The 25,920-nt window shown below is 34.8% G+C and overlaps 1 protein-coding gene across 1 annotated transcript in view; it reads left to right on the forward strand.

Moving 5' to 3' along the window:
• Dnah3 (dynein heavy chain 3, axonemal) overlaps positions 1-25,920 on the forward strand; it is a 671,994-nt gene that overhangs the window by 78,733 nt on the left and 567,341 nt on the right. Inside the window, exons 11-12 of the mRNA XM_075308183.1 lie at positions 15,044-15,223; positions 15,558-15,669. Of these exons, the coding sequence (XP_075164298.1) occupies positions 15,044-15,223; positions 15,558-15,669 (292 nt within the window). The remainder of the gene's footprint in view (positions 1-15,043; positions 15,224-15,557; positions 15,670-25,920) is intronic.

Genomic DNA, 25,920 nt, shown 5'->3' on the forward strand with positions numbered 1-25,920 from the left:
AAAGGACTGCATCGAAAGTGGAAAAAAATTATTGGGGGATCCCACGATGCGCTTTAGAAGAAATGTTTGTGGACTTGTCCAAAAGGACTGCATCGGAAGTTGAAAAAACTCGATGGGGGATTCTGGAATGGGCTTTAAAAGAAATGTTTGTGGCACAACTTCCAATTTTTTTGCTGGGAAGTTAGTGCATATGTTTGTAACACCCAGAAGGAGACGAGATAGACACATGGTGTCTTTGGCAATAATGCTCAGGGTGGTTCCCTGAGTCGATATAACCATGTCCGTCTGTCCGTCCGTCCGTCTGTCTGTGAACACATTTTTGTGATCAAAGTCTAGGTCGCAATTTATGTCCAATCGCCTTCAAATTTGGCACATGTTTCTAATTCGGGTCAGAATAGAACCCTATTGGAAGAAATCGGTTCAAATTTAGATATAGCTCCCATATATATCTTTCGCCCGATATGCACCAATATGGACCCAGCTGCCAGAGTTTTATACCGATTTGCTTGAAATTTTGTACAAACATAACACTTAGTCGTATAGTGGAATGTGCAAAATTTGATTGAAATCGGTTCAGATTTAGATATAGCTCCCATATATGTCTTTCGCCCGATATGGACTAATATGGTCCTAAAAGCCAGAGTTTTGGCCCAATTTGGTTGAAATTTTGCACTAGGAGTACAATTGGTAGTATAGTTATGTGTGCCAAATTTGATTTAAATCGGTTCAGATTTAGATATAGCTTCCATATATATTTTTCGCCCGATAGGGACTTATATGGCCCCAGAAGCCAGAGTTTTGGGCCAATTTGGTTGAAATTTTGCACTAGGAGTACCAAAATACCAACATTTTCCTTGTTAAATCGCCACTGCTTAGTCGAAAAGTTGTACAAATGACTCTAATTTTCCTAAACTTCTAATACATATATATCCAGCGATAAATCATAAATAAACTTTTGCGAAGTTTCCATAAAATTGCTTCAGATTTAAATATGGGAAACATTTAACATTTTATTTTACTAAAATTGTGTTCCACCCTAGTGCATTTGCCAACTTAAATTTTGAGTCTATTGATTTTGTAAAAGTCTATCAAATTCTGTCCAAATCGAGTGATATTTAAATGTATGTATTTGGGACAAACCAACACATTTGACGGTATCGAAAATTTAGATCTACAAAGTGGTGCAGGGTATAATATAGTCGGCCCCGCCCGACTTTAGACTTTCCTTACATGTTAAATTTGTTGTCTTTCTGCATCTTGACTACAGAGCAAAAATTCGTTCAAATATAGGACATGTTTTTCAGCACTTTTTAAGACGTTTTTACTTGTAACATAGCATAATTTCTACTGGAAGTCGAGTCCTAATTTGGAAAATAAAGTTGTCGTTAACTCGTTTTTAAAGGACTTTGACAGCATATGAAGAAAAAGGCTGAAAAAGCGAAAAGTTAAAATTTGCTTCCTAGAAGCAAGTACACAAAACTCAAATTTAAAAGAGAATTGTGTCTTAAAAGTATCCTTACTTGTATTCTCCGCTTCTTTGGCTCGGAATCAATACCAACATTTTTAAAGTAAAGACAAAATCTTTATATAGTATAAAAAATAAATCTTTTTGTTATTTTAATTGATTTAAAAGTTTTTAATTGGCTGATGGTAAATTGGTACTGGATGCTGTTCGCGTACATATCTGCTAATTTTAGGAAGGAAAAAAAAAACATTTTTGCTCTAGTGGAAGTTTACGTTTTACTGGATTTTATGATACAATATTACCAACTTATTGTATCATAAAATCCAGTAAAACGTAAACTTGCACTAAAGCAAAAATGGATTTTTTCTCTTTCCTAAAATTAGCAGATATGTACGCGAACAGCATCCAGTACCAATTTATCATCAGCCAATTAAAAACTTTTAAATCAATCAAAATATCTTTTTTTAAAGGGACTTTATTGTTTTTGTGTTGATTTATAGAACATTTTTTTGTCATAAAAAGACTTCACAAATATATGCGACTTTATCAAAATTTCCAACGGTAACAGGGCATCCAAACAAACTCGAAACGGAATTAAGGAAGAATATGCGATTGTATGTTCGGCCGGATAATGCGGTTAATATTTGGTATATTTTGGATATAAAATGAATAAAATTAATTTGATGAACAATACTGCCTCACTATGATTGTAAATATGGTCATAAATGTGTGCACGTGAGTCATGTGTGACTCATGCTGACGCACACTCACTACGGAAAAATCGTACTCACGCACGCGAGAAATGTCATGACTCACGAATAATTTTATATGACTGAAACCATGAGCATGATTAAAATCGAGAGCGTTATTACACGCAAAGAAAAAAAACGTTTGGAAAACGTGTACCGAAAACGTTTTTCTTTTGTTAGAGTTTTTTGAATTGCTTCGAAAATTTTAAACTTTTATCATCAAAAAAATTCGTTTGTTACAAAATTTTTATTTTTTCAATAAAAAAAGTTATTTTTGAAATAACAACACAGTCCATTTCGTTTATATCAAACACTGTTCTTTTCTGACTTTAGGTCTTTAATAAGACACATTTTACAGTTCAAAATTTAATATAGTACAATGTAATGTTGAACATTTTTTCGGAATCTTCCGAATATATCTGGAATATATGTAAAAAAAAAAACAAAAGCAAAAAAAAAAACTTTGGCCGAAGCAGGGATCGAACCCACGACCCTTGGCATGAGAGTCGGACGTAGCTACCACTGCTCCACGGTGCCAAACTAAATGTTTTTTCCGGTAAATAAACTTTGTTTATTCGGTTCGTGGGCGCCGCAAGCTATGCTATATAAATATAACTTATATGGATATTTATCTATTGATGACCATAACAGGTACATAGCTCAGTGGTTAGTGTGTTGGCTTACAATGTGCATGGTCCGCGGTTCGATTCTCCGTCCAGGCGAAAGGTAAAAAAAATTTTAAAAATTTATAATTTCTTCTACATTGTTGGTATTACAGGAAAAGGTGTTAAGAACTAAAAATCCTCGTGGATGTGAGAAAGATGTGAGGGACAATGCAATTAGCAAGAAAATAATGTTTTTTTTTGAGCTAGTCTTTATGAAATTGTTTTTACATCCTGGAAAAGAATAAACGTTTATCACAAAAAGTATATACTTTTCTTCCAAATACACTTCCTTACAGCGAAAAGCAAATGAGAAACGAACTTTGTTTGTCTAAAATTTCGTTTGGGAGGAAAGAATTATTTTTTTGCGTGTATGCTCCTAGTATCTAAGGTGTAGCTAAAATTATAAGCAAATTCAAGTCGCAAATGTTATTATTTTCGTAAGCGTATTTTTCCGAAATTCGTTACTCACGCACACTCACGAAGAGATAATTTTCGTGGCTTACATTCACGCACACTCACACCGTTGCCATCAGGGAGTCACGAATTTCTTGAGAGTCACAACAATTTCGTATAATGTGCACTCTAGATAGGGTCGCGAAAAAAGTTGATGCGGTCACCCCCAGTTTTGTAGCATATTCGAAGACAATTTCAGAACACCAAAACTTTTTTTCGTGCACCCTACGACCCCCCGAAATACAATTTATTGTGCTGTGTCGTCATTTGAAGTCCGATCGAAAAGAAGCTCATATCGTTGTTCGTGGTTGATCAGGGGCTATATTTCGTGCATTGGTCATTTTTGACTCCGACGTCAAATTTGACTTTTAATTTTTTTATTTCGCTTCGTATACCCCTATGATGCCCATTTCTGATAACCATATAAAGATCTTAACAAAATATGAAACTTTTGCTTTTGAAGTATTTACTTATATTCATAAACAAAAAAGTTACAGAGATTTTAAAAAGTCAATAGGTCACCCTACACACCACCAAATAGTTTTTGCTGTGTTGTCATGATGTCCGATCGAAACCACATGCACATCGTTATTCACATCTACGAAATTAATTTATAAGGCATTTAGAACACAAAACCTGTTTATCTGTAAATTTCTAACGGTACCTTTGTATACATACTCGTTGTTTGCACTACGGCATTTTCTGCGTTATGCAAAGTGCATGTGTTTTTGCTACAACAATTTGAGAGCCTTCTCTTTTAAAATTCTTACAATCACTTCCGCTACATGATTTTGTAAGTCTGTCCATATTTTTGTGAGAGAAGGCTGTTGATAGTATTTGAAAAAAGTGAAAACAACAGCCTTCTCTCACAAAAATATGGACACCTCTATAAGGGATCTAAATTTAAATATTAAAGGATTGGTATTGAATTCGGAACAATTGTGTAGAAAACTTCGGCATACTTAAATGCCAAACCATATCTGTCTTGGTACATAAAAAAAGGGGAGAGGCGGATCTTTGTCTATAGACCACCCTTATTAACCATCACTGAATATTCAAGCTAATCGGTGATCTCTTCTCCAGTCTTCAAAAACTTGACCGAGGTCTCTATTCCCGTTCAAATATCAAAACGTAAATTTCATAACCTACATCCAAGTTCGCTGCAAAATTAAAGTAAATCGTATAAGTACTGGATCATTGTCTAAAGGCCATTTTTGTTTCAGGTTTAGAGGAATCTTAACCTACTCGTCTAAGCGCGCAAGAAAATACAAGTGAGCATAACAGCACTAGAAAAAATTGTGATTTCTAGAAGCTCAAGAAGTCAAATCGGGAGATCGGTTTCTATGGGGACAAAACATAAACTGATACACACCGTATTCGGTACACCTATTTGAGGGGTGTATCGGTCCACAAATTTGATTTTTTGGGCTTCTAGATCGCCCCAAAAAATCGGAATAACGTGAAATTCAAACGCCAGAGGTATTTTAGGACCACAAATGGATGTACAGAATATAGTGCATACACCGAAAGAATTTTCTTCGTAAAAAGAACGAAAAATTTCGTTAAAAGTACGAAATTTGTCATTGTTTTACAACCAAAGAAACTTTTCATTAAAAGTACGAAATATTTCGTACTTTTTACGAAGAAAAGTTCTTCCAAAATTTTCGTAGTTTGTAAGAAAAAAATACGTACTTTTTATGAAAAATCTTCGTACTTTTTATGAAACAATTTCGTTCTTTTTATGAAAATGTTTCGTACTTTTTATGAAAAATTTTCGTAGATTTTATGAAAAATGTTCGTACTTTTTATGAAAAACTTTCGTACTTTTTTCTGAAAAATGTTCGAACTTTTAGAAAAAAAATTTATAGTCGAAAGTGCATTTGGTTGTAGTTGCAAGTGTGAAAAATGACATCACTACTTTACATCTTAAGTTTTTGAATAATTTTTAGTTTTATTGCTTCTCTTTTATTCATAGCACGCTATCACCCAAATGAGAAGTAGCATAGACTTGCATAAAAAATAGAATAAAGGAATACACTCAAGCACACTATAAAAGACAATTTAATGCAGCGAACGGAAATTTTACAACTTCAATGAAAATTCTTCGTTATTTCAAAGAAAATGTTTCGTACTTTTTATGAAGAAATTTTAACGCAGAATGTGTCGTAAAATATTCGTAAAAACTTGTTCACAAAATTCATGAAATGTGAAGAAAGTTTCGTTAAAAGTACGAACTTTTTACGAAGAAAAGTTAATGTATAACGTTTCGTAGAAGTTTCGTATGTTCGTAAAATGTTCTTCGTAAAATTTACGAAAATGAATGAAAATTTCGTTATTTTAATGAAGAATTCAGGAAGAATAGTTAATGAAGAATTCTTCGTAAAATTAACGAAGAGAATTCTTTCGGTGTAGGTCTACGTCTTGGTGTAGCCTCCATATATATTTCCCGATTTTACTTATTAGGCTTCCAAAAACCGTATCGTATCCAATTTGCTTAAATTGGAAACCTAGAGGAACTTTAAATAGTTTTTTTTTTTTTTTTTTTTTTTTTTTTTTTTTTTTGTAAAGCGTCCATATAGACCGATATTCCCAATTAAACATTTTTAGAATTTAGATTTCAAACCAAGGCGTTATTTCGTTATTTGCTCCAACGCTTACGCGAGATGTTTAAGGCTCTTCCAAAACACAAACAAAAATGATTTTCATAAACCCTGAATCTGATGTACATATTCTCCATACGTAGAAACTTTATATTTTAAGGTGGGTATTAAGTTCGAGTTTAGCCACTAAAATCGTTAAAGTGAAAACTAAGTCAGTAAAAAATGGCAAAAAATAATACATATTTATTGCAATTTTATTATAACTTGATGGAGAATAACCCAAAGCAAATTTTCACGAAGTTTCTATTCCTTAAAGTGGATTAATTAAGAAAAGTAATCGTGAAAAAATGACGATTTTAGCGGATAGGTTAGGTTAGGTGGCAGCCCGATGTATCAGGCTCACTTAGACTATTCAGTCCATTGTGATACCACATTGGTGAACTTCTCTCTTATCACTGAGTGCTGCCCGCTTCCATGTTAAGCTCAATGACAAGGGACCTCCTTTTTATAGCCGAGTCCGAACGGCGTTCCACATTGCAGTGAAACCACTTAGAGAAGCTTTGAAACCCTCAGAAATGTCACTAGCATTACTGAGGTGGGATAATCGACCGCTGAGAAACTTTTTGGTGTTCGGTCGAAGCAGGAATCGAACCCAAGACCTTGTGTATGCAAGGCGGGCATGCTAACCATTGCACCACGATGGCTCCCACTCGCGGCTAAACTCGATCTTAATACCCACCTTCAGTTCGAGACCCGATCTTCTTGAGGTATTATGCTTCGTAAAATCCACATAGAATTCTATATATTTTCAAGTAACCCGCTACGACGAGGGGCTTTCAGACGATTGATGGTGTTGGGTATTTCTAGGTATTTTTGGGTATTTTACGTTTTTTATTGAGCTTCATGTATGTACACTGAAAAAAATATTGTCGTGAGGCCAAAGATCTCATGTGCTTAAAATACGAATTTTGTTTAACATAGAAGATTCATTTCTCTGATATAACGTTTTTTATACCCTAAACCACATAGTGGTCAGGGTATAATAAGTTTGATCGGCCAACAAATGTGCCTACCAGAAATATTGATTTTAGACCCCATAAAATATATACCGATCGACTCAGAATCACCCCCTGAGTCGATCTAGCGCTTGGTGTCCGTCCGTCTGTCCGTCTGTCCATGTATTTGTTGTTCACAGGATTCCGGTCGCAATTATTAACCGATTTGGATGAAATTTGGTACAGGGTGTTTTTTGGGCACAAGGACGAACGCTATTGAATTTGGAAGAAATCGGATCAAATTTAGATATAGCTCCCATATATATGTATCGCCCGATTTCGACAAATGGGGTCACGTTGCGCGTTTTTACAAACCGATCGTCATCAAATTGCACATTGCAAACTTTTTCATCTCCCTTTAAGTTTGCAAAATTTCATCGAAATCGGTTCAGATTTAGATATAGCTCCCATATATATGTATCGCCCGATTTTCACAAATTTGGCCATAAAAACCTTATTTATTAAGCGATCTTACTCAAACTTGGCTTACTCTAATCTTTTATAGTACTGACAATATGTGCCAAAAATAATCGAAATCGGTTCAGATTTAGATATAGCTCCCATATATATGTATCGCCCGATTTTGACAAATTTGGCCGTAAAATCCTTATTTATCAACCGATAGTACTCAAAGTTGCCCACATATAATCTTCTATACCTCTAACTGTATGTGCGCAATTTCATCGAAATCGGTTCAGATTTAGATATAGCTTTCATATATATGTGTCGCCCGATTTTGCCAAATTTGGCCGTAAAACCCTTATTTATCAACCGATTGTACTCAAAGTTGGCTAAATGTAATCTTCTATAGCTCTAAATGTATGTGCGCAATTTCATCGAAATCGGTTCAGATTTAGATATAGCTCCCATATATATATATATATATATATATATATATATATATATATATATATATATATATATATATATATATATATATATATATATATATATATATATATATATATATATATATATATATATATATATATATATATATATATATATATATATATATATATATATATATATATATATATATATATATATATATATGGGAGCTATATATATATATATATATATATATATATATATATATATATATATATATATATATATATATATATATATATATATATATATATATATATATATATATATAATATATATATATATATATATATATATATATATATATATATATATATATATATATATATATATATATTTATATATATATGTATCGCCCGATTTGGCCAAATTTGGTCGCAAAACCCTTATTTATCAACCGATCGTAACCAAGGATGGCTAAATGTAGGTTAGGTTAAAGTGGCAGCCCGATTAAGATTCAGGCTCACTTAGACTATTCAGTCCATTGTGATACCACATTAACTAAAAGTACCTATTACATATGGGCACTTCTAGTTTTAACCGCTGAACCTTCTTGATTATTTTTCTTTGTTGAACCAACCAGATTGTTCCAAAAATATTAGCAGACTGCTTAAGTTAACGTTTTCCAGATCCGCCAGTAATCTGAAGCTATATGCTCCTAAAAGTTGCTTGCGCATTACACAAAATGCAGGACACTCACACAAGAGGACACTCACACGTCTCTTCATTAGCAGTTCGTCTAACAGCCTGAGTATACATGGATCAACATTCAGAGTTGTCAGTCCATTTAATATCGAGCTCGGATGGATATTATTGAACGCCCCTTCGATGTCTAGAAACGCCACGATTGTGTATTCTTTGACAGATAGTGAGCTTTCAATAAAGCTGACTAGTTCATGTAGTGCGGTCTCAGTAGACCTGCCCTTCGAGTATGCATGCTGTCGTTTCGAGAACAAACTTGAATCGATGCTAGTTCTAAGATAAATATCTATCATCCTCTCCAGAGTCTTAAGTAGGAATGAGGATAAGCTGATTGGTCGGAAATCCTTCGCCCTCGAGTGAGAGGCTTTTCCCGCTTTAGGTATGAAAACGACTTTTGTTTCCCTCCACTTTCCTGGGATATATGATAAGTTGATACATCCTTTATATATCACCGACAACCAGGGGATAATTTTGTCAGTTACAGCTTGTAACTCCGCCGGAGTAATTCCATCAGGTCCAGGGGATTTGAATGGTCCAAAGCTATTTAGCGCCCATCTTATTCTAGTTTCCGATACAATTTCCTCGACAGGAAACGACCGCTGAGCAACTGTGGCACCGCCAGTACATGGTTCAACCGTCTGATTTCCAGGAAAATGTGTGTCCAATAGTACCTCCAGCGTCTCCTCACTGGACGTTGTCCAATTGCCCTCCGATGTTTTAATGAAACCTGGAGCGGAGTTGGTGGATGCTAGAACCTTCCGTAGTCTGGAAGCCTCGGACGTATTCTCAATACTGATGCAGTAAGCATTCCAAGAGTTATGCTGAGCCTTTCTCAGTTCTCGCTTGTATCCTCTCAGATTCTTCTTGTAAGCGTCCCAGTCCTCAGGGGCTCTGGTGGACTTTGCCTTGTTAAAGAGCTTCCTGCAGGATTTCCTCATATTACTTAATTCCGTAGACCACCATGGTGGTCGATTTTCCCCCCTTGGCTTCCCTCTAGGGCATGCAGCTTTCAGTGAGATGTTGAAGGCCTTAGTAATCCGCTCCACTGCGTGTTCGATATCTTGCACATTTCTCATATTTGTCTCTGTTATTTCCGGTATCATCATATTGAACGATTCCCTATACCTATTCCAGTCAGCTTTCCTAACATTTGGCGGAAATATGATCTTGGTGATATGAACATCAAATTTGAAACTGATGTAGCGATGATCTGAGAAGCTGTGTTCACTTAAAACCTGCCACTCAGATATCATTTCATTCAGTTCTTGCGAGGCCAAGGTGATGTCCAAAACCTCTTGCCTGTTTTTAGTGACAAAGGTTGGGACATCTCCCTTGTTGCAAACTACCAGATTAGTACGCAAAATAAACTCTATTAGCGACTCTCCCCTTGCATTAGTATCACTACTTCCCCATATACTATGATGTGCATTCGCATCGCATCCCATAATGAGTTTCGTCTTTGTTTTCAGTGACTCCTCCACTAAGGTCTTAACGGTATATGGAGGCATCTCCCTGTCATGGCCCATGTAGACCGAAGATACCCAATATTTGCATTTGGCTATTTCTAAACTTGCAACGACAGTGTCTGTATTGCACATTGAAGGAAGCAGAAACAAGTTGAGCTCGTTTTTAGCAATTATACAGGCTCGATTTACATCATAACCAGTATATTGCAATAGTTTGAACCCCGGAGTACTTAATTCACATATTTTGTTTTTATAAACATATGGTTCTTGAATAAGAACTATATCTATGTCCCCTTTCATCAGGAGAACTTGTAAGGCAGCACATGCAGCCTTACAATGATGAAGATTTATCTGGAGGATCCGTAGGACCATCGAGATTTTCAACAACCGTCACATCAGCCGCTTCAATCGAGTCATCAAGAATGTCCTCTTCAGAGATATCGGTGACTCTCGCAATAACCATAGGTTCAACTTTGGTGAGTTCTGAGGCAGTAGAAGCCTCCTCACGCATACGGTATCTATCCATGTCTTCAAATGTCTTGGTATCCCCCTCGACTTCGCAAGAGGATCCGCTTACTTCTGATTCAGACAGAGGATTGTCCATTTCTGAATCCTTTAGCTGATCGTTTTTATACACCTTCATTTGGATATAATGAAAGCCATAACATACACGGCCCTGGGACTGCTAGATGTGGCAAAGACTGAGTGTTCAATATAAACACTGCATGCCGTCTTGGCCCATCCACTTCATCCAAACGGCCAACCTTCCAATCAGCTGTTGGAAGATCTGGATTGCATTGTTTCAGTCTATTTAAAATAGATTCACTGTCAGGAGGGTTTGCAGGTATCCACGCATGTGCTCTTGGTCTAGCCGGTATGTCTTTCTTCTCGACTAACTCTAGAGCAGCTCCTTCCCAAACTTCACCAATTAGTAGCAGAGCAGCTTTAAAACATTCTATAGACCTCTGGTCCTCAAATGCGACTAGCTTAAATCGTCCTTGATACCAACCAGCCTCTTGGTGTCGAGGATCTGGGCAGGGAAACTTTTCCAGCACCTGTGAGTAGACGCCAGACAAAGCATTCTCAATTTCCCCCCATTTTTGCTTTGGAACCATACCGTCCAATGCTCCTTTATTTATGATAGCCATCACAAGGCTGTCTTTAGCAACTGAGGCAAACGATCGTTGATCCCTTTTGGAGGATGGCAGCTCATCCGGTGATCGTTCCCTTTTTCCAGCCTCAAGAATTCCTTGAGCCCATTTTAAGGAATCGCTTTGTTTAGCCGACAACGTGCTTGGGTCGACTGATCCTAATTTCTTTAGGATAAACAAAGCATTTCTGCGTTCTTTGAATCTCTTTCGTGAGGGATTACCTCCTTTTGATGCCGTTACCTTGGAAAAGGTCCGACTTGTCAAATTGTCGCCACCTGTCGACCCGTCTACAGGTCGACTAATTGGGCCTAACTCTTGGTCATTGCCCAAATTTATAACTCCAGTCGATACCCGTCCACTGGGCCCTGAAGTTAGCAACCCAGTGGATGTCTTTGAATTTCTCTGCATGGTGGCCTAATATCCCACCACACTTGAAATTCGTAGTAGGTACTTATTACGATGATTTTATCCGCTATTAAAAAAACACGTCCGTTCCGTTCGACGGTTGTAATCTTCTATAGCACTAACTGTATGTGCAAAATTCCATCCAAATCGGTTCAAATTTAGATATAGCTCCCATATGTATGTATCGCCCGATTTTGAAAAATTTGCCCCTAATAACCTTATTTTTGACCATAGGGGCCTCATTTATTAACTGATCGTACTCAAATTTTACACAAAGTGACCCTCTGTGGTATCAATCATACCTGCAAAATATTATACAAAATGTCATCAAGTTTTGCACATAGTAAACTTTTTCATCACCCTTTAAGTCTGCAAAATTTCATCGAAATCAGTTCAGATTTAGATATAGCTTCCATATATATGTATCGCCCGATTTTCACAAATTTGGCCATACAAACCTTATTTATTAAGCGATCTTACTCAAACTTGGCTTACTCTAATCTTGTATGGTACTGACAAAATGTGCCAAAAATAATCGAAATCGGTTCAAATTTAGATATAGCTCCCATATATATGTATCGCCCGATTTTGCCAAATTTGGCCGTAAAATCCTTATTTATCAACCGATCGTACCCAAGGATGGCTAAATGTAATCGTCTATAGCACTAACTGTACATGCAAAATTTCATCGAAATCGGTTCAAATTTAGATATAGCTCCCATATATATGTATCGCCCGATTTTGAAAAATTATATTTGACCATTGGGGCCTCATTTATTAACTGATCGTACACAAATTTTACACATGACCTTCTATGGTATCAATCATACCTGCAAAATATTATACAAATTGGTTCAGATTTGGATATAGGTCCCATATATATGCATCGCTCAATTTTGTCAAATTTGGTCATAATACTCTTGTTTATTGACCTATGTTATTCAAATTTGGATGTACTAGCTGATCGTATTTAGACTTACATGTAGCTCTTACATAAATCTATTGCCCTATTTGCAGAAATTTGGATTTATTACCCACAACTAATTGACCGATTTCCGCTTTTTTAATAATGGACTCAATATTAGTGGCATACTAACTCTTTTGGTGCAAAATAAACTATAGCTCCTAATAGTAGACATTTCTGCTCAGATTGTGCCAAGACACCCATAAACATGTACCCCCCTTTATGTTCTCCAAAACCTATACCAATGATACCCCACAAATGCTTATGTTTACTAATTCAGTAGGAGTGGTTTAGGGTATGATATAGTCGGCCCCGCCCGACTTTCTACTTTACTCACTTGTTTTCCTTGTCTATAAACTTTCCAATGAAGTCGTTTTGTCCTTATAGTTAAGTGATTCGATCCTAAAATGAAAGAACATTTTGTTTGACTAAGGTCAGCTTGGCTTTAATTATGCTGATAATTCTTCAAAATGAAATTTTTAAATTTTTTCACTGTTTGCGTCTTAATTACAAAGCAAAACAAGTATATACGGCCGTAAGTTCGGCCAGACCGAAACTTATGACCCTCCACCGTGGATTACGTAGAAACTTCTTCTAAACACTGCCATCCATAATCGAATTGCTTGGGTTGCGGTAACGCTTGCCGATGGCACGGTATCTTAAAACCTCCTAACACCGTCTTCTAAATTGTGAGTAAGTCCATACATGGTATATATTAAATTAAAAAGGACCGATTAAATACGTATATAATACAGTTTGACAAAATTTTCTATAGAAATTAAATTTTAACAATATTTTCCACAGAAATAAAATTTTGACAAATTTTTCTATAGAAATAAAATTTTGACAAATTTTTCTACAGAAATCAAATGTTGGTAGATTATTTTTGGCTCGATATGGACCAATTTTTGTGTGATTGGGGATCGGCTATATATAATTATAGACCGATATGGACCAATTTTGGTATGGTTGTTAGCGGACATATACTAACACCACGTTAGAAATTTGAAGCGGATCGGATGTAAGAGACCATATACTAACACCATGTTCCAAATTTCAACCGTATCGGATGAAATTTGCTTCTCTTAGAGGCTCCCCAAGCCAAATCTGGGGATAGGTTTATATGGACGTTAGAGACCATATACGAACACCACGTTCCACGTTTGAACCGGATCGGATGAATTTTGTTCCTCCAAGAAGCTCCGGAGTTCAAATCTGGTGAACGGTTTATATAAGGGCTTTATATAATTATGGATCGATATGGACCAATTCTGGTACAGTTGTTAGAGACCATATTTATACTAACACCATGTTTCAAATTTCAACCGGATCGGATGAAATTTGCTTCTATTAGAGGCTCCGCAAGCCAAAGCTGGGGGTCGGTTTATATGGGGGCTATATATAATTATGGACCAATATGGACCAATTCTGGCACGGTTGTTAGAGACCATATACCAACACCACGTTCCAAATTTGAACCGGATCGGATGAATTTTGCTCCTCCAAGAGGCTCCGGAGGTCAAATCTGGAGAACGGTTTATATAAGGGCTATATATAATTATGGGACGATAGTGACCAATTCTGGCACGGTTGTTAGAGACTATACACTAACACCATGTTCCATATTTCAACCAGATCGGATAAAATTTGCTTTTATTAGAGGCTCCGGAGGTCAAATGTGGAGAACGGTTTATATGGGGGCTATATATAATTATGGACCGATATGGGCCAATTCTGGAACGGTTGTTAGCGACCATATACTAACACCATGTTTAAAGTGTCAACCGGATCGGATGAAATTTGCTTTTATTAAAGGCTCCGCAAGCCAAATCTGGGGATCGGTTTATAGGGGGGCTATACGTAAAAGTGGACCGATATGGCCCATTTGCAATACCAATATACCTACATAAATAACAACTACTTGTGCCAAGTTTCAAGTCGATAACTTCTTTCGTTCGGAAGTTAGCGTGATTTCAACAGACAGACGGACATGCTTAGATCGACTCAGAATTTCACCACGACCCAGAATATATATACGTTATGGGGTCTTATAGCAATATTTCGATGTTTTAAAAACGGAATGACAAAGTTAATATACCCCCCATCCTATGGTGGAGGGTATAAAAATAGGAGATTTTCTTCAACCTTTATTTTAAAAACTGGTTTACTTGAAAAAAAAAAAACTAATAAAACGAATAAATTAAAGTTCGGAAAATTTAAATTTAAAAGAGAATTGTGTCTCATATTAGTCCTTACTTCAACTCTCCGCTTAGTGTAAAGACCAAATCTTTGGAACCAGGTTTGCTTTTTTTCTGTGTACGAAATAACATCATCTAGCGCAATGTGAATTTTTTGGGATATAATCAATAAATGTAGCCATAGAGTGTGGAAGGGTGTAACATAGTCGCCCCCGTTCTACTTTCGACTTTACCTATTTGTTGTCATTAATGTTATTCTTTCCTTGTTCTTATGTTCAGATCCCCTTTGGAACGTAAACGTCTGCAATTGGTGGAAGAGCCTCCCGAATTTCCCATAATGACGATTAGGGCACCGGTCCCTTGGAAGGTTTATGTGCAATTAGCACGAAATCATTTGGATCAAGTACTAATGACTACACATCCCATTATAAGAGCTCTCAATTTGCTCTGGCATCAATTGTAAGTGCTTTTCTTTACTTTTGTCTGATGCACTGGGCCCTCTACTTGCCCCCAATAAGTTTCCTTTTGTTTTTTATTTTGATTTCCGTTGCAAAGTGACACACACACACCTATACACATCCCCGCACACATTCGTAGCAAACATCTCGAAGTTAATAATGTTATTTATTTTTCCCTTCCTCGTATTTGTTATGCTTCCTTTCCTTCCTTACATGTGCCATGGCACGCAACATGTTTCATTCTATATTCGTTGACATCCTAATCATTACCTGGTGACTTCCGGCGTCCTTCCTATATGGGATGCGTGTATGGGTGTATTTGAAACACAATGAAGATACAATGATTTAGTTATTGTTGATGTTTCCCAGATAGTTTTACGTGATGTTCCCATGAATGCCGACGAGTTAATAAAATTTGTCCAACAAAGTTGTGATATCATCAGAGATGTAAGTACTATACAGAAAGTATCTTTTTAATTGTATGACATTTACAGGATAAAGTGGACAAATTGGTTGTGGCATCGCAATCACATGAATGCTGTGGTATAAGTTACTTAACTTGTAAACTAAGCCAATTTGATTATAGGCCACTAATAACTACACTACAAAAAAAAAAAAAAAAAAAACAACAACAAAAAGTGTTCAAAAATTAATGGTACACAGAAAAAAGTAAACTATATTCATTGAAAAAAATATCGACATGAGGCGAAAGATGGCATGTCCTTAAAATTCGAATACGAATAACCTTAGCATAGAGGACATATTTTTTCTATATAAAGGTTGGTAACTTTACATGAAAGAAAATTTTATTTGACTAAGGTCAACTTGACTTTAATAGTTCTGAAAAGTTCTAATGAAATCGTCTTTATATTTTTTTTTGTAATTTGGAAAGTGAAGAAAAAAGCTGAAAAAAACGAATCAATTAAAATTTCGTAGAAAATTTTAAAAATAATCAAAAATAAAATAAATATTTTGCAATATGTTAACTATAAATTATCATCAGTTTAACAACGGACTTTTTTCTGTGTATTATGGATTTTCAAACATATAGGAATGAGGAATTAAGGAAATTTTAATACGATTTGCCTATTACCGAATATCGGTAATAGGCAACCCACTCTATTCTTCTGTATGAATAAATTTTTAATGTATCCAATGACAGAAATGTGTGATCTACATTGTAATCTAATGTGGTAATAATAAAAGTTTTTGCATTTGTATGCAACGCCAAGAAGGACCAGTCTGAGACCAATCGTTTAATCTTAAATCACTTAAAATTAAACTCTGTAAAAAAAATTAATTAAAAAAGTCCGATTGTCCTGAAATTTGGCATAGTACTTCGGCTCAAAGACAATCGCTCTTGATTTTGGAAAAATCGGTTCAGATTTAGATACAGCTGCCATATATATTTATCACCGATTTGATAAAAATTGACCTGTTTTTGGACCGATCTACTTAAAATTTCGTACACGCAAAGAAAAAAAAAACGTTTTTCTTTTGTTAGAGTTTTTTGAATTCCTTCGAAAATTTTAAACTTTTACCACCAACAAAATTCGTTTGTTATGACATTTTTATTTTTTCAATAAAAACAAGAATATACGGCCGTAAGTTCGGCCAGGCCGAATCTTATGTACCCTCCACCATGGATTGCGTAGTAACTTCTACGAAAGACTGTCATCAACAATCGAATTACTTGAGTTGTGGTATCTTAAAACTTCTTAACATCGTTTTCTAAATTGTTAGTTAGTCCATTCGTGGTAGAGAGCCAGAATTTAAATATGGGGGTCGCTTGTATGGGGGCTATATACAATTATGAAATATGGACCAATATTTTGTGATTGGGGATCGATTTATCTGAGGGCTATATATAACTATAGACCGATATGGAACTGGCATGGTTGTTAACGGCCATATACTAGCACAATGTACCAAATTTCAACTGACTCTGATGAAATTTGCTCCTCCAAGAGGCTCCAAAACCAAATCTCGGGATCGGTTTATATGGGGGCTATATATGATTATGGACTGATATGGACCACTTTTGGCATGGCTGTTAAATATCATATACTACCACCATGTATCAAATTTCAACCAGATCGGATGAATTTTGTTTCTCCAAAAGGCACCGGAGATCAAATCTGGGGATCAGTTTATATGGGGACTATATATATAATTATGGACTGATATGAACCAATTCCTGCATGGTTGTTGGATACCATATACTAACATCACGTACCAAATTTCAACCGAATCGGATGAATTTTGCTCTTCCAAGGGGCTCCTTATTTGCTTAAAATTTAGCACTAAGATTACAATTAAAATTTTTGCAATGTGTGTCAAATTTAGACCAAATTGGTTAAGATTTGGATATAGGTCCCATATATATGTACCCCTGATTTGGGGAAATATAGTAGAAAATGTCATATTTTTCACTCATATTTTGCAGGTTTAAATGATACTATAGAAGCTTAATTTGTGCCAGCTTTGGCAAAATCGATTAATAAATAAGTGTATTAGGGCCACATTTTGGCTCTAACTTTACACATATGTCACAAACATATTTTGCAGGACGCACATATATTTTTACATATTACCGAAACATTATGATGTATGTTGTATGTGAACATATAATATGTTTAGAACAACTTTGACCCACAAAATACGATATGTGTGGTCCCGTGTAAACATTAGGGGATCTAATTTGATATGATTAGATTTACCATGATATGATGGGACATAATTAGATATAATTATATATAATTCCCCATATGACGAGATCTAACATCAGATCCAACTACACTCAAAAAAATATTGTCGTGAGGTCAAAGATTTCATGTCTTTAAAATACGAATACAAATTTTGCTTAGCATAGAAGACGCATTTCTCTAAAATAAAGTTATTTTCCTTGTCCAAAAGTCGATAAATTTGTCAATAGAGTCGTGTTGTCCTTATAATTAAGTGATTTGACTTAAAAATGGGTATCTTAACATGAAAGAAAAAATTTATAGGCTAAGGTCAACTTGACTTTAATAATTCAGAAAAATTCTTTAAATTTAATGAAATTGTCTTTAAATTTGTTGTCTTTTTGCATCTTGACTACAAAGCAAAAAATCGTTCAAATATAGGACATGTTTTTCAAAACTTTATTTTAAAGAAGTTTTTTACATCAAACATAGCACAATTTGTACTGGAAGTCGAGTCCTAATTTGGAAAATAAAGTTGCCGTTAACTCGTTTTTAAAGGACTTTGATAGCATATGAAGAAAAAAAGCTGAGAAAGCGAAAAATTAGAATTTGCTTCCTAGAAGCAAGTACACATTACCTAAATTTAAAAGAGAATTGTGTCTTAAAAGTATCTTTACTTGTATTCTCCGCTTCTTTGGCTCGGAATCAATACCAAATTTTTTAAAGTAAAGGCAAAATCTTTGGAACCGAGTATGCTTTTTTTTCAGTGTATATATAGGGATATATATGTATATAAATATATCTAAGACATTAGGTCTAGGTCAATATTGAGATCCGATCATATCTATGTCCATAGTAATTAGATATGATTAGATCTTACCATTTTTCGGATCTTCTGATTCTAATTGTATAAAATTAGATATCTTAATTTTTATTCGGGGAAGCATTTCCTCCCAAACAAAATTGTGTTCCTACTGAAATTAGAAATCATTTCTCGCAAGGTAAGTATAAACATTATTACTTTTCCATCAAATCTTATATATTTTCATTTAACGGTAATCATTTTTGTAGCGTCCGTCGACTCCTCTTGGTCTCCCTATTAATAAAGAGGAACTAAACTTTGTTTTTGTAAATCTCACTATTTAATTCTTCACTGTTTATACTTTTTATATCCTCCCCCACAGGATGGGGGGTATATTAACTTTGTCATTCCGTTTGTAACATATCGAAATATTGCTCCATGACCCCATGAAGTATATATATTCTGGGTCGTGGTGAAATTCTGAGTCGATCTAAGCATGTCCGTCCGTCTGTTGAAATCACGCTAACTTCCGAACGAAACAAGCTATCGACTTGAAACTTGGCATAAGTAGTTGTTATTGATGTAGGTCAGATGGTATTGCAAATGGGCCATATCGGTTCACTTTTACGTATAGCTCACATATAAACGGGCCCCTGATTTGGCTTGGTATGTGGTTCGTAACGATCATGCAAAAACTGGTCCACATAGGTCCATAATTATATATAGCCACCATATAAACCGATCCCCAGATTTGGCGTGCGGAGCTTCAAAGAGAAGCAAATTTCATCCGATCTGGTTGAAATTTGATACGTGGTGTAAGTATATGGTCTCTAACAACCATGCCAAAATTGGTCCATATCGGCTCATAATTATATATAGCCCCCATATAAACCGATCCCCATATTTGACCTCCGGAGCCTCTTGAAGGAGCAAAATTCGTCCGATCCGATTGAAATTTGGTACATTTCGCTAGTGTATGGCCGATAACAACCATGCCAAAATTAGTCCGTATCTATCTATAGTTATATATAGCCCCCAGATGGACTGAATAGTCTAAGTGAGCCTGAATCTTAATCGGCCTGCCGCTTTAACCTAGCCCCCAGATAAACCGATCCCCAATCACAGAAAAATCACGATTGCCGCTCGAGCCAAAAGTAATCTACCACAATTTTATTGCCATAGAAAATATTGTCAAAATTTTATATTTCTATAGTAAATTTTGTCAAAATTTTATTTCTATAGAAAATTTTGTCAAAATTTTATTTCTGTAGAAAATTTTGTCAAAATGTGATTTCTATAGAAAATTTATGAAGCATTTCATAGTTGGAGAGGAATATTTTGCAAAATCTTCCAAAACACCAAGAATTCTACCAATCTACCAATTAGTAAAAAATCTGCCATTTTTGGTAGACTCGTGTTCGTAATTGTATGTAGCACCCATATTTCAATTCTGGCTCTATAATTATCGGTTCGTAAGATTCTTTGCCATCGGCCGCAACCCAAGTAATTTAATTGTAGAAGTTTCTAATTGTAATTAATTGTAGAAGTTTCTTTGGTAGAAATTTCTACACGGACTAAAAAGACTGTTTTTCATATGTTTGGGTGTAAAAATTATATGTTTGGAACTCAAAACACATTATTTTTCAGTGCAAGCATATAATGTTCATAAACTAGCATAACATGTTTGCGACATATATGTTAATATGTACCAACATATTATGTTTGGTAAATAACATGTTTGCAAATATAATATGTTTGGATGCAAACATATTTTAATTTATAAATAGCCACATATATGTGTTTAGAAAGAGAGACCTAGAGAGCAAGCTGCAATTAGAAGAATGGAAATAATCAATTGGCGCCTTAACAATATATACACACCAAGAAACGCGATTTTTGTTGAGGGTGTACGTAATCCATGGTGGAGGGTACATAAGATTCGGCCTGGCCGAACTTTCGGTCGGATATACTGGTTTGTTTTTTTTTTTGTTTGTTCTGTATTCAAATCGTTTGACAATCTTCTACCTGTGAGTTTCAAACGTAGGTTGTCAAGGGGAAGTATACTTCTCCTCAACGTCCAATAAATCTGAAAAAGTAAAAGTATTTAAAAATTGACCATATTAACATTTGTTAAAGTTTTGGACACGGAGAACATGCCTTTCCCAAACATATACCGGAAAATGAAGCACCCTCTATGTTGACTTTCAATATCATGTAAATTTAAGTTTTTTTACTAAAAAAAAAGTCTGGCAGAAGCCTGTGGAAAAGTCATACAATTATGTACCGAGTTCCCATTTATCGACAATCCTCTACTTTCTATTTTCAAAAAATCAGGCAAAAGGGAACTACCAGATATCGTATATTCAAGTACCCTATAATAATTTCACAAACTACCCAACTTCACTCTTCCTCAACCAGACATAGAAAAGTCATGTTCCCTTTATAAATTTAGTCACCTTCTCTCAATTTCAAGTAAATCGGAGAAGGTTAGATTTTGCTCTATTTTTTGTAAAGGGACATCAGTTTCTTTGCAAATTCCAAGAACATCTGTAGACTTTTCTTCAAGTTTCATAGGGTGGGACAAGGAAAAGGTTCTCGGCCAGATACCCAAAAATCAAGTACACCATATTGATTTCATAACCTTCCCCTACGGACTTTGTAAATTTCAAGTAAACTTGAGAATTCTATTTTTTTTCTCCCCGTCCCAATATCGTATATTGTGTGACGTTCCAAAAAATCTCAAGCAAATTATAAGCCCAATTTTTTAAACAGCTGGGCAAGGGGAGACCCCTCTTCCCTTACGAATCCATTATAATAATATAACCTACCCCACATCTTCTGTAAATTTCAAATAAATTGGAAAAGTTCAATTGTTTCACGGTATGTACTTAAGGAGAAATGAGTTCTACCTGTGCCCTTTTATTTTCCCCGACCAAATATTCAAAAATCATATACCTCATGTAAATTTCATAATCTCCCCCAAGTTCTCCGTAAAATTTCAGTAAGTCGACAAATTTTAGTTTTTTCACTGTACTTTAAAAAAGTCGGACAAAGGGGAGCACCCCTATCGTACACTGAAAAAATATTGTCGTGAGGGGAAGATTTCATGTCTTTAAAATACGAATGCAAATTTTGCTTAGCATATAAGACGCATTTCTCTACACTCAAAAAAAAGTGAACTCACTATTTCACTAAAGCCAATTTAACTATATTTCAGTTCATGAAATTATTATATTTGGAGAAAGTTTCATTTACTCTAATAATTTTTTGCGTACGTTAGTTAAATGAACTAAAAGACGGGAAAAAATTATACACAAATGAAGTAAAAAGTTTTACTAAATTCGTACTTCTCACAAAATAGTTCATTATTTCTTTAAATTTGTAAATTTTACTACAACAGCGTCCATCATGAACTTCGTATTTCACTAAAGACATTCTTGCAATTTTGAACTCCAATTTTTTCCTTCAAACTGCAAAATTTTCTTTAAAAAGTGAAAAAAATTATTTATGTCTAATAAATTTTCTTGAATTTGTCGAAAAATATTTACTTATTTTTTTGATATCGGCGTGATGCCAGCGCTTGTAATACTGTTTAGTTAAAAATTTCTAAAACTATTCAAAATTTTCTAAAATTAATCAAAAGTTTTCTTCCTGGTGGGTTCACTGTTTTTTCAGTGTAATATAAAGTTTTTTCGTTGTCCAAAAGTCGATAAACTTTTCAATGAAGTCGTATTGTCCTTATAATTAAGTGATTTCACTTAAAAATGGGTATCATAACATAAAAGAAAAAATGTTTGGGCTAAGGTCAACTTGACTTTAATAATTCAGAAAAATTCTTTAAATTTAATGAAATTTGTAGTGACCAATAAATTTAAATTTAATTTTTTTTTAAGCATTTGAAGGTAACGGCTACCCTTGAATCAGCCTGTAGGTTGAGACATCAAAACAGCTGTTAGTCCGAATTTTTATCAAGTCTCTATACCTTATTGTTTTGATAGATTCCCCGTAGCCTCTGTTATGCAAGCGTTTATGGCTATATCTCATTCTCTCACATTGTTAATAAGGCATCTAACTGTTTCAAAGAAAACAGGGAAGAAAAAAAGTCCAATGCGAGCCTACGCAGAAATTTTGCACTCATACAGTTATTCATTTCAAACAAGAAGTCGAGCAGTACAGATTTCAAAAAAAAAAAAACCCGTGTAATAATTGAAGAGAAAAGAAAAAGGAAAACTTATTTAGAAACTTTTCTGTTCATACACATAATTGTACAGGAACTCTGGAATTGTTTAAATATTTAAACACCTTTTAAAGTGGTAAGCAATACGGACAGATCTAATTGAAGGTTTTGTGAAAAGTATTTCTTGTGTTTTTTTTTTTTGACTCAGATCAATCTGTGGCCTATTATTACCTTTCAATCCAATCGTGGTGGAAGACATATATCGGTGGACTTCCGCTGCAGGAAGCCACTGATAATAAATATTTAGCGGCCCGGAAATTGTTTTGCAGATCGCCCAACGTAGATCGAAAAATATAATTATGCCTTACTAATAAATTTTGGGCTCAAGACCTTTGGATACCCACGTGCTCATTGTACAATTCAAAGAAGAAAAAGCGAGCTACTTCGAGAATCACATGTTGCCGCACCAAAAAGTACACACCCTAACGAGGCAAATTACCATTTTGCAGAATACCAAAATGAAATCAACAAATTAATTAATTATCCAAAAAACAAAAAAAAAAGGAAATAGAATGTCTCGTATACATATATATGAAATCAAAATTTAATATCGTCCTATTTAAGCTTCAACATCTAAATCATCGATGGGCCCAACGACATTGCAATGTTTGAGCAGTAAGTAAATTAAAAAAAAAAAAAAACAAAAAGTGAGTAACCTCTGATTATGGTTTATTTCATATATATGTACACTATAAAAAAAAGTCATAATTAGACAACAATGATTGAGTAAACTATAACTATAATTGAATTAATAATTTTAATATCGAATAACTATTTATGGAAAAAAAAATTGAAAAAAAATTTAGAACCCTAATATACGGAAAGTTGAACATAAGATACAAATACGCTTTAGAAAGAAAGAAAACAATTGAATTTAATCTTCCTTCTCTTCTTTGTGCGTATTTTTTTTATTCTCATTCATAATTTTCTTCTTTCGTCAAAATGTCAGTTAATCAATGAAATTATTCTGTATAAAGAGAGCTGATATATTTTCCCTTTATTAGTTTATAATTGTCAGTATTTAACTCTCATATGAATATAATAAAGTGTATATCATGCAAACTGTTATAAATTGCCAGTGTTACAACAACATGATTTTCTAAGTGAGAGAGGTAATGTTTGTCGACGAGATCGGGGCATCATAAGTATGCACATTTAAACGCGGTGAGGGGTTCACCCACAGTGATGGGCAATCACAAACAAAGGTAGATTGCATGGAAGGGAGGGTATTGAGTAGAGAGGCTCATTAACACCGAGAGCTGCGTGTAGAACTAGTATATAAAGAATGGAGAATTATGATTTAACTTAGTTTACCATTGTCCGTGATCCCAGTAGTCCGTCTGTTTTTTTTTTTTTTTTGTTTGTTTTGATTCTTGTGACTTATCGCTTTTAGTGTCTATTTTATTATTAAATTTGTTTTCTTTTAAGATTGCGTTTTACCTTTTCAGTGTACCTACAATAAATGGTTGAGTGTGCTTGGTTTGTGAAATGACAAGACCCACCCATATCGGCGAGTTAGCAAGAGCGTAGCTAGAGGTACACATCCGTCAATTCACATTCCTACATATTAAAAAAAAAAAAAAATCCTATATTTCTATAGACCTCAATTCAAAATTAATATCTTCAGCACATAACACCACATAAATGGCGCCCAAAACGTGGAGCCCTAAGCTGCAGAATATATATGTATATATTGAGGTCCACATATATGTTCAGAAAAACAAAAAAAAAATCTGAGCGTTAATCGGCTTAGGCCCTCCACAATCCTCTTGAGTTAAGATGGCAATTTCCGCATCTTAATTTTGTTATTAGTTTCAGAATTTTATTAAGTACACATTTTGATATAGGCTTGATATTATAATTCAACGAATTCTCATACTTGGATTTTGCGGCAACTGCTCTAATAAAAGCGGTCGGTCGACCTTATGAGTTAGCGGATGAAGTGTATTACCATACTCTACCGAAATGTTACCTCTGGATTTCTCTCTTTTAGGGTCAATTTCTAGACATTTTGTTGGAGTTGTAGATTTTGAGTAATAATTATTTTCTTGATTTCTAACCACAGAATTGTTTTGGAAATTTTCTTCTAAATTTCACCCAAAAATATTGCTCATTAGCTGCAATAGATAATATTTCCATTCTTAATTTATAATTCTATTTCGTCTACTCAATAGACACGTACTTATGATTAAACGATCTCAATAGACAAACATTTCTATAATTTATGGAAGAAAGGTTAATATGCCACTGAGACATAGTAATGAAAATTTGTTTATAGCAAGTGAGGCAGTTGCTACGTGCACCATATGTAATGAGGCACTGGGTAATGAGCGCCCCTTGGCGCTAACACAATGTAAACACACTTTTCACAAAACTTGTTTTACAACATGGGTTGGAGCAAAATCAGCTTGTCCTGTTTGTAATAAACCTTGTAGTTTAGCAGATACGACATTTCCAGATGAGTCTGGAGAAGCTTTAATGAATCGAATTTCTAATTCCATGAACAATCCAGATATATATAATGGAACTGAATTAGCTAATCAGAAAAGTACGGGGACTAAACCCAAAAGCAAGAGTAATAGGGGAAAAGCGACATTTTCTCGTCCTTTCACTCGATCTATGAATTCTATTGGAAATTCAAACAGTAATGACCAACGGGTTGCTTTTTCGGAGTCAGAAGTGACGGTACAACAAAATCACTCGGATATTGGGAAAGACGATATTGTGAGTTTGATTAGGAATGAACAACAGAAGTTTCTACAGGATATGTCGAATCATATAAGTAGTATAATAGAGGATCAATTGCGTCGTCATGTCCGTTCGATGAATATGTCGGATTCAAATCGCAAATCTAACGTATCAGATTTTGAGTGGCCTAGGGATATGCCTAGTTTTCCTAGGGAACAGTCTAATACTTTTGCTACTAGGAATATACCTTCTGATTCACTTGCACAGCATTCTAATAGGTCACAGAG

The sequence above is a fragment of the Haematobia irritans genome, chromosome 4, assembly GCF_050003625.1.
Source record: "Haematobia irritans isolate KBUSLIRL chromosome 4, ASM5000362v1, whole genome shotgun sequence".
NCBI lineage: Eukaryota > Metazoa > Arthropoda > Insecta > Diptera > Muscidae > Haematobia > Haematobia irritans.